The sequence below is a fragment of the Tiliqua scincoides genome, chromosome 5, assembly GCF_035046505.1.
Source record: "Tiliqua scincoides isolate rTilSci1 chromosome 5, rTilSci1.hap2, whole genome shotgun sequence".
In the NCBI taxonomy this organism is placed as follows: Eukaryota; Metazoa; Chordata; class Lepidosauria; order Squamata; family Scincidae; genus Tiliqua; species Tiliqua scincoides.
This window is the reverse complement of record NC_089825.1, coordinates 142,024,487-142,034,973: the sequence shown is the minus strand read 5'-3', so window position 1 is coordinate 142,034,973 and position 10,487 is coordinate 142,024,487. Positions and strand designations below refer to the sequence as shown.

At 44.6% G+C, this 10,487-nt stretch overlaps 1 protein-coding gene across 1 annotated transcript; it reads right to left on the bottom strand.

Moving 5' to 3' along the window:
• Positions 1 to 367: 367 nt before the first annotated feature.
• Positions 368 to 6,964, bottom strand: LOC136651968 (zinc transporter ZIP2-like). Its single transcript, XM_066628747.1, has 4 exons — positions 6,724 to 6,964; positions 3,353 to 3,483; positions 2,820 to 2,870; positions 368 to 1,455 (listed from the first exon to the last, which is right to left on the bottom strand). The coding sequence occupies exons 1-4, from the start codon at positions 6,836 to 6,838 to the stop codon at positions 859 to 861; spliced, it is 894 nt and encodes a 297-aa protein (XP_066484844.1). The 5' UTR covers positions 6,839 to 6,964; the 3' UTR covers positions 368 to 858.
• Positions 6,965 to 10,487: the final 3,523 nt, after the last annotated feature.

The window sequence follows — 10,487 nt, the reverse complement described above, 5'->3', positions numbered from 1 at the left end:
TGGAGTGGTGGGGTGGGAATGTAGATAGGATTGGACTGTAAGTTATTTCACAATGAAATGAGACACAAAAGCTTCACCTTTCTTCAAACCAATCCAACGTAGTCAAATTTCCTGACAAATTCTAACTCAGTATCTCCTCATTTTTTTCTTTGTAATTCCTTTGCTGGATAATAGTGGCTCATAGGTCTGAGGTCACTGGAAGTGATGACACTGGACGTGTGCTGAATTATTTTCAACTTACCACAGTAGAGTAGAAATTAGCAAGTTCAACAGGATTTTTTTTAATGAAAGTCATTTTGCTTGTGCAGTTATTCACCTTTTTGACGCAGTCTGGCACTACAGTACCCACTGGCTGCTGCTTTTTTCTGCTGAGTGAATTAGGGATACAACATACCCAGTGCAGCCCATGTAAACTGCCCTACCGCCTTGGTCATAACCAGACAACACAACCAACAAATTCGTTTATTTTTTTCGCACTCAAACTCCTTAAGTGGCATTTATTCCAATTTTACCGTTTTCCAGGCCCCTGCTGAATCCCACGTTCCTTGCCTAAGTTCTCTCCATATTCCACACTGACTTTCATGGAGTGGTAGAAAATTGAGAAAACATGACTGTATTTGTCAGCCTTTGGCCCTGTTAGCAAATACTGTGCTGTTATTATTGACTCATGGTACATAGATCCAGGATAGAGGATAGTGAGCTATGATACATTATTGCCTCGTACAGGCAGCTGTATCGTCTTGAAACTTAGTTTTCTCCTGGGCAGTTTCCTTCACAGGTGTTGTTTAAATGTTTAACAGTTTTTAGGCTAAGAAGATGTTGATGGGTTCCCATGATGACACCAGCATTGGCAGCCCTTCATGCCCAAATGGCAATGATGGCCATTACAGAGAAACCAAGGCCAATGAAGAAGAACTTCGCAAGGAGGCTTTCATGTGAGCGCAGCTCATAGGGTAGTATCTCCAGGAAGGTGACATAGAGGAAGGTGCCTGCTGCCACTCCCTCCAGCACAGCCTGAGCCAGGCTGCTCCCATTACCATTGGAAAGCGACACGCCAATGCCCACCCCAATGCCAGCAGGAGACATCAGAGCGAACACCACCAAATATAGCAGTCTCCAGCGGGCATCAGTGCCACTCTGCACCAACTTCATGGCCAAGCTGAAGACCACAATGGCCTTGTGGATTAGCACTGCTAAGCAAAGCTGAATGGCAGCCACTTCCTCCTTCTGCACTCCAATGGCCAAGCCCTCAAAGACGGAATGGAAGGAGAGTGAAATAAAGAGCACAAACGCCCGGAAAGAGCTGTGGGATTCTGGTCCACTCTTGTGATCGGCGTGACTTTCGTGGTCGCCATGGGAATGCACAGCCCTGGGGCAGCACTGAAGCACGATGCTTTCAATAAAGAACACCAGGAAAAAGCCCAGTGAGATGATTAGTTCACCAAATGGGTATCCCTGTTGTGTGGAAAAGAGAGAAAGAAATGACTATCCAATTCCATTTCCCTCTGCTACTAGCCCAGGGCCTCAAATGCTTCAACATATATATTCATGATTCTCTTTTCTTTTCTACTTTTTATTCTTGCTTGTTCTTTCCCCTGCTTCACTGAATTTTATTTTTAATTTTAGAATGGCAGGATAGAATACATCAAGCACATGCCTGCCCTGTCTCATCCACTGGTTTTCTCCTAGAAATAAATGAACTGAACAACTAGCTTTGCACATCCAATGAGGCTGCGGATGGGTGTTTATGAAATGGTAGCTCTCCAAACCACATGGCAAATCAGCCTTGAAAACTGCCTATCTTTTTTTTTTTTTTTAATACAACTATGTACGTGTGTCTTTCAAGCCTCATTGGGGTAGGGTCTGGTAAGTGAACCCCCATTCACTTACCAGAAGTATGAATTAAAACTAGCAGTTAAGGAACTGGTCACTGTTCTGCATTGCTAAAAAAACCCAATAGGTTGTAAAATTAAGATTACACCAGTAGGTGGCAACCAAGGGTCGTTAGATGCATGAACAAGAATGCCGCAATCCTTACCATGTCTACTGCAGCCTATTATATTAAGGGCTAATTCTTACAGATTGGCATATTGGTGTTATTGGCATATTGGACGTGACTGCATTCCCACCACTGTGTATATATTTCCTCCATGTGCAACCATGCACATCTCTTGCTCATGTCTCCCTTTTGCAGAATGAGTATGCTATTCGGGTGTATCCCTGCAAGAAGACAGTCAGTTGCAAAGTAGCTCCAGTTCAGGGCATCTATCAAAAGGGACTGCAGATGTGCTACATGATCAATAATTCTTTTTCAAATAAGTTGCCTGCCTGCCAAGTTGCCCATTTTCAGATCAGGTTTTGCTTTGACGTCAATATTTTCATGCACAAACTTAAGACAAATATTTGAGTGGGGCATCGTACACTCACAGAGAGAAAGAGCACACATGAGCAAGGGAGCTTGAAATTGCAGTCCTCAAATATCCCACCATTTCCAGCGCAAGCTTAACACAGTGACTGAATTTTAGTCTACCTCAATCCTCTCCTGTTTTCCTCCTCTTTCTTTTCCAAAACAGTGAACACGAGGAGGAGGCAGCAAAATGGACAGAAGGCAGTGACTTTCCTCTGCCAATTGGCTGCCTGAGGAAACTAGCTTCATAGACGGGCCTTTCCTAGGTGGAATCCAGGAACAAAATTTGTTCTATTCCTGTTCCCCAGTGTGCAAAATCCCCAATCCATCTATCACAGTAGCTGCATCCCAACCTCCTCTCAGTAACCCCCAAGAGGCATGAAAAGGTGTGCTCCAGAGATGGAGCACTTACATCAGAGTCGTCGTCTTCAGAGGTAGTGTTATGCTTCTGTGAAAAGTTCCCCTGAGTGTAAACACAAGGGCAGAATTAGACGCATTTCAAGAATAGGAGTGGCACAAAGACATTAGGCTGTATTCAAGGAATATGAATCCCAGCCAAGCACCATCACTGAGACAAGTTATTCATGGCCAACTTCAGTCCCATTCATTTCAGTGGGATGAAGTCACAAGTAGCATTCCTTGGATACAACCCCCTTGAGTTTAGGCAAGCTAAATCACATTTGACACCAGTTTAAACCTGCTCGGCACATCTTCAAAACCTGAACTCATCTTTTTGAAGAGCGAACTTTTCTGCCATTCCCAGTTCAAGCTTCATTTTAACATTAATGGTGGGTTTCCCTGTCCCCTAACCACTTCCCAGTTGATTGAAACAGCACTTATAATTATTGAGGCAATTCAGGGGAAAGCAAAAACTAGATCTGCAGAATGCCAACAAAACACCCAACACAATTCAGATCTAGAAGGCTCTTATTGTTGGCAACTCACCGGCTGCTGTAGCTTTTTAATTTCTTCTTGGATGTCCCCCAATGCGTCGGCCACCATGTGCATAATGCAGGCACCAAGGAACACCCCAGCTGCAAAGCAACCTATAAAGCCAAGAATGCGCCGGTGCTTTCCTATGAAGGGAATATGGGGGAGGGAGAGAGGATGAGAAAACAAACAGAACATGAGACAACAGTCCATCTCCTATGGGCAAATGAGCAAATCATCCGATGACCCTCAACCTCGAGAGATGAGCTGGGCATCTGAAACAGCCCCCTTGGTTTCAGCACCATGGACAGAGCTTTTGTGCAGACCACTGCAGCACAATTGTTTTCAGTCTAGTCTAGGGAGGTCACACACTCAAATTCCTGAAACACGGAATGTGAAAGGTGACCTATGCAGGGCTCAGTCTGTCCTGCAAACAATACTCTGATATAGCAAATGCACAAGTTGTACAAATTCAGAGTTCGGACATGTTTTGCAGCTATCCCAGAACAGAATTTGCTGCACTCCTAAATTCAGTGTGCTTAACACAAAAATCTGGATATGCAGTAAAGCAGGTTTTGACCAATGAAAGTACATCACTCAGACCCCTGCACCAGCTGAATGCATTTCTTCCCATGCCCTAAAGTTAGAAACAACTGCAGATGAGAACTTAGTATCATTTCCTCGTTCCTCATATGTTGTTATCTTAAAAGAGGAAGAAGAAGAGTGTTGCTGTTGTGTTCTAGTTTCTGCCCAGCGCACAGGTGTACACATTTGATCCCTGTTGCGTATATGCAACGTTGGGCAGAAGTGGCTTAATGAAATTAAAAGCTTGGGAGGGGGGTGAAGAAGGGAAATAGTACCTGCCCCCAAAATTTTTGGAATGAGTGCATTACAAATCAGAGACACATAAACAAGCAGATGGGATTTACTCACTGAACCTCAGCTACACGCAGTTGTAAAATGGAACTTTGAAATTTTTTTCATAATTTACTGTTCCTCAAAACTTATTCATAATTGGGCATGTACTAATTAGCTTCTTTCATACCCTTGAATATTCCTCAGAGGTAAAATATGTGTTTAAATGGTTTCCTTCAACTCAGTTATTATTCATCGGGGAGGGGGGCAATTTTAGTTTTGGATTAAATCCCCAATCTTTAATAATTTACAGCCTAATCCTAACCAACTTTCCAGCACCTATGCAGCGGTGACAAGGTGGTGCATTCTCCATTCTCCCGGGGGGGGGGCAGTCATGGAGACCTCCTCAAGGTAAGGGAATGTTTGTTTCCTTACGAGAGGGCTGCATGGCTGTTGCTTTGGTGCTGGAAAGTTGGATAGGGTCGGGCTGCCGTATGTAGATCTATACTTGTAAAATGCGTGAGTATATTCAATTCGTATTCATGAGTGTATGGCTCGTGGGCTGCAGGAGGGGATTGCTTACACACACACCCAAACACTATGTTACACTGTGATCTGATTGGTGGACCTTGTGGGGTTCTAATAAAAAAATGCATGAAATAAATCCCCTCAAGAGGAGCTGGCACATTCATTAGGATAACTGAAGCAGTTGAATCCAGTAGCAGATTGGCAGAGGGGCACCCAACTCCATCCACCCACTCATCTCCACTATTCCTTCTCCATTCCCAGGACAGGAAAAGGAAGAGGAAGCGTGGAGGAGAGGAAAAGTGGCTACAGTGTTCCAGGCTACAGTGTTCCAGGCTACAGTGTTCCACTTTTCCAATGTAAGGTAAAAATGCATTCCTAAAATGAGGCCCACCACCTTGTGTGTTAGAAGGTTTTGCGCCAGCCCTATTCACAAGCTGTGAGTCCCCCCAGCTCTTGTCTATATATAAGTGGTAAAGAAAAAGCAATATTCCCATACTGTAGACTGGGAGTGATGCAGACACTCCCCCTCCCCGCCCCAGTCTCTGACACACATGAGAACTGCAGCCTCCAACACTTCACAGATGGAACGAGGAGCCTGCTGGCACATGGACTGAACACTCCTGATGACATTTCCAAATCACTGCTAAGCATCCACTGCTTGTGCCTAGACATTGCCAAAGAGGCCCCCTTCCAGCTGCTGTGTACTGTCTTATTTTGCAACAGCCTGTTCTGTTTAAAAGCAAGGAGGACACTTGCCTTTTCAGGTCCAAAGGATACTAGAAACCAACACACAGAATTGTCCTACAAGGTCAGTGGTCCAAAGTGAGCCTTGCTGGCAGCAACATTGTGATGTGGCAGTATGCAATTCTGTGTCGTATTATAGTTCACACGCACACTTCCATGACTCCATAAAAGTTAAAATGCATTTATCCACTGAAGGCTGGCACATCCATTACGCAGATCGAAACAGGCACTAAGGGGCAAAGATGCTCACCTTGTCCCTGATGACCCACTCACTTTCCCTGATCCTCCTCCTCCACCCACTCACTGAATTAAAAGAGGGAGACACTCTAGCCCACTACACTCTTCTCCACACTTCCTTTTCCAATCCAGGAAATTAGAAGAGCAAAGACTGGAGCATCACTGGTTAAGGGGGGGGGGGTGGATATAGCATTTGGCACATCATCTCATATGCTAAAAGTTCTTGAGCCAGACTTGCACCTTGCATTGAGATTTAGTTTCTAGGAGTTGGAAGGGGCAGCAATGGACACCTGAAGGACAGTCACTCTAGAAATTCATACTGATATTTTTAAAAGGTGTCCAAAGGCTCTTAAAGGTGCCCTGCTTTCATCTCCCTCCACTTCTCCTCATTTTATATTTTGTAAAATAGGATGTGCATTAATTATTCTATTAATAGAATAAACATTCTTGATAGGCAGCAGGAACCAAGATTTAAGATATACCCTCGCACAGCAGTTCTCAAACTTTTTAGTCCAGGACCCACTTTTTATAAGGACAATACATCTGGGACCCACTGGAAGTGATGTCATTAAGCTGGAAGTGACATCATCAAGCAGGAAAATTTTTGTAACAATTCTAGGCTGCAACCCTATCCACACTTACCCAGGAGTAAGCCCTATTTGCTATCATTGTTAAAAGCATATACATTGCAGCCAGTTAAATGTACAGATCTCCCCAAATGCAGTCACATACCATGTTGGCATCAAGTCTAATATACTGGAATGTCTAAAATACTGGAATGAATGGTGACCCACCTGAAATTTGCTCATGAACCACCTAGTGGGTCCCAGTCCAGTTTGAGAAAGAGTGCCCTTGCAAATGAGAACCATTGGCATGAGTGGACACCTGAGTTTTTGACAAAGAAAATATTTGAACTGAAACTTCCAGGGACACAGGTAAGACTGCTCCAATAGTCATGAGATCAAATAGTCAACAAAGGGGAAAAAACAACAGTCAATGCCTCTCTCCTGCCACCATCTTACCTCTGGCCATGCTGCTGTGGAACCATTTGATCTGTGATGGGATGAGACCACAAATGAGCGTAATCACCAGTAGACCCACCAAGCAGCCAACTTTCACCACCAGCAATGCATCCATCTCTGCTGCGGAGGGTGGAAGGATCACGCCAGGAGACAGAGATTGTACAGGAGCAGCCGCTTATGAGAATCTCTCCCTTTGGCTCCAGTGTCTTTGGCTCCTTCCAGACCAAATCTGATCCTGAAATCTCACACTCCCACCAGAAGGAACTCGCCTCAACTAGGAGAGTCAAAGCTAAACCACCAGAATTCACTCAGTCCAACGCAATCTCCCTTTGGAGACACCAGTGGGGAAAAGATCTGGAGACCCACCATGTCTACATTGCCAGAAGTGGCAAGGCCAAAAACATCTGCATGTCCCAGTTGTGACCTGATGAATCAACTCCCACCCACCTCTGTCACCTTTAGTTATGTAGAGCCTCCTTCCTTCCCTCCACACCTCTGATCCCCAGCCAATGCTCTTTCTACCTTCCTCATTCCGTTTCTAACATCAATCCCTTTCAAACATCTCTTTCCTTTCACCTTCCTAGCTTCCTTGTCTTTTCTATCTCCTGCTCATCAAGTTCCACCCTCTTTTGCTTGCTTCCATCTCTGCTCTCTCTGGTTCTCCTTTACCACTTCTCAGCAGACAGTGAGTAATCCCGATACTCCAAACAAGAAAGTCTCCCTCCCTCCCTCTGTGGTGTCCCAACCCATTCCATTCCCTTCCTTCTGCATTTACATAATGCTAGTCAGTAAACAGCAGGACTTTCCTAATCATTTAAGGTCACCAGGCTGTAGCAGTCAAACCAAACTGACTCAAATTCCTGCATAAGAGTGCTGGTTAAAAATGTGAATCTGCATTGATCTACTAGAGGTTTGGTTCTTTGACTTCACTTTTCTCCAGCTTGTAGACTGTCCTTGGGTCATGGTGTAACACCCAACCACATCAGCTGCACCAGATTGTTCTTTTAAAAAGAAGAAGTAGTGCCACAGAATCCTCCTTCACAAACACAAAAACATGTTGCAGTTTGGGTTAGCTGTGGAATCTTGTCTGAAAGCTTAGACCAGTAACATCGGCTTGATGACTGCTTAAGATCCAGAATTCAGGCCCCCGTGACAGACAAAAAAGAAAGCTGCAGCTATGCAAGTTACTCTAATCCTAGCAGCACTGATAAAGTACTTTCACACACTCGGTTCCAATGGAAACCGTATCTTCCTCATTTCATGCAGTTAAATATAGTAAAAGGGCAGACTTCCCCAAGACAAGGAAGACATACTGGCATGATCCAACCTGGGTTTTCCCTAGGAAAACAGCAACCCAAAGAGGCATGTGAATATTTGCTGCCCAAAGTCAACCGCTTGCACTGAAGCTTGCAACTCAAAAATGGAACACAGGATTGCTTTCAGTGCTCACAAGCTTTGCAACTCATCTGTTAACATTTGCAATTCTTTCTCAGTTGTTTCCAATTGAGATAGTGGTCTTGCTATTATGGTAATTTCCTCATATTTGTTCCTCTTTATTCAAGTTCGTGTTTTTAGATGCACAATCGGCAAAAGATTTAAGTCATAATACTTGGTTTGAACTAGATGTAGTTGAATGACTCCAGTGGCTTCAACCTCCAAGGAGTTCAGGTGACGTACATGGTTCTCCGCGTCCCTTTTCTCTCACAGCAACTTTGTGAGTTCAGAAAACCCTAAGTTGATTCAGATGACATACTATATATTGCAGTGTTTTTCAAAGTATGGGCCCAGGCCCAGTACTGGGATAAAAGTTCAAAACAACCAAGCTTTTCACTTTCTACTCCTTGAAATTTATCCTGCCTTCATCTGCTGCTCTTTTCCTTTTTCTCCTGTGCACCCCATTCTCTCTCGCCCCCCAAAGTGGGTCTTGTGCGCAGACATCCGCCATTGCCCTCGCCTTCACTTGCTGCCACTCAGCTACAACCACATGGAGGGCCATGGCAACTGGTGATGACATCACTGCCAGTGCACTGGATCGTGGGGGAAAAAGAAGGTTTGAAGGCTGACCTATTGCGCTGCATTTAATGGGGGAACCTCACTTTGAAGTGCCACAGAATTCTCCTTCACGAAGAAAAAAAACTCAGCAAGGCAAACCACATATTCAACCACCACCTGTTTGTGCCTCCTTAAATGCGAACTGTGCCCCTCCCCTTTCATGGTGACCCCAGAAGCATCAATTCCCCTATAAGGAGGAGTAAAGCTACAGGCACATGAGGCATATGTTCCTTCCTTTTTCTGCTTGAATGATTTCCCATAGTGGGATTTTTTGCAAGTCACTCTGCTAAGCTTTATAAATACGAAGGGTGGGGTAAGGAGGCTTTACACAAATAAAAGATCTGTGGAATTAGATAGCGGGTGGCTTTCTTGAGAGCTGTTTTCATACACAGATCCAGCCCCAACTTGTGCTAAATCCTGATCTCATTTAAATGGTGGTAAATGCTCCGCTTCTCTTGGGAGAAAGTTCATGATTGCTCCCACACTTCATCGATCCAGCACTTGCTCTACCTCTGAAGCTTCAAAAGGGTTACATAAAGTGACAGGCATGTGGGTGGTGGGTTACATCATTCACTCTGAAAGTCTGAGGCTGCATTCAGGAAGACCCATGAAAAGACAACCACGTTCCCTGATGCTGTACTAAGTGTCTAATGACATGCGAATGATCCATGACTACTAAAGACATGCTAGCAGAGACTGAAAAACTTCACTTTGCCAGGGGAAAAATGGTGGTAAAATGCTAAAATATAATGGGAAAGAGATATTTTTATTCTCCACAAATTAGCAACAATGAAGCATATGTTGCACCAATACACAACCCTCATAATCTGGAAATGCCCTACATATGGTAGGATTGAAAAAGCTGAGGTATATCACTTTGATCAGGACCAATGCAGAAGCTGATATGGCTAGGGTCTGAGATAATAATTAACACATAGTTCAAGAGGAACCCTACCCCACCTTGCCCTCATTAAAAAAACCCCACAACATTATTAAATCCTGCTTTGCAGCTGGCTAACCTATGACCCAACCTGGCCTCCTTTGCCATCATGCCCAGGACTGGTTCAACAAGCTGGAGGGAGTCACACCCAAGAGCCTTCCCTTTCACATAGCCAAGCTTTCAGTTTTATTGAGAGCAAACAAAACAGGTCCAGATTGCTATACTCCATTAATTACTCCACTGCTGAAACTGATCAAATCTCCCAGCCACCACCATCCCAGCCAAGAAATTTACAAGAATTGTTCAGCAGAAAAACCCCCAATGCCAACTTCCTCTCCCCCCCCCCCAAAAAAAAGAAATCCAAAGCCCTTTGGTACTCCACACTTTGTCTACTGCTCTAATATGCATTTACATGGAGTGCAGAGATGAGCCAGTTCCCTCTTCCACCACTCTCACATCCCTTGGGTTCAGCTCCACTTTTTCTCCAGGAGGAATGCTGGACATCAATAACCAACTACAGTCAAACCTTGATATCAGCAGGGGATCTGTTCCCAGACCCTCTGCAGACACTAAAAGCCGCAGACAAACAAATCAGAGGTCTGGTCTAAGGCCCACAGAGGCCTCTACAGACCTCAGAAACACACTTCCAGTTTTCGGAAAAGCTGGAAGTGCCTATCTAGCAGCTCTGGGGGCCTCAGAAAGGCCCCCGGGTGAAACCATAGAACATCTCTGGTCATGTACAGAAGCTCAGGTCTGGCCTCTCCTGCGGGTT

What these genes read in the sequence shown, in the direction of transcription:
- LOC136651968 (XM_066628747.1), bottom strand. Translation starts at nt 6,838, where the DNA reads ATGGATGCATTGCTGGTGGTGAAAGTTGGCTGCTTGGTGGGTCTACTG. An exon ending in TTAAAAAGCTACAGCAGCCG is followed by an intron (nt 2,871 to 3,352) that starts GTGAGTTGCCAA and finishes GTTTACACTCAG; the next exon opens with GGGAACTTTTCACAGAAGCA. An exon ending in CTGAAGACGACGACTCTGAT is followed by an intron (nt 1,456 to 2,819) that starts GTAAGTGCTCCA and finishes TCCACACAACAG; the next exon opens with GGATACCCATTTGGTGAACT.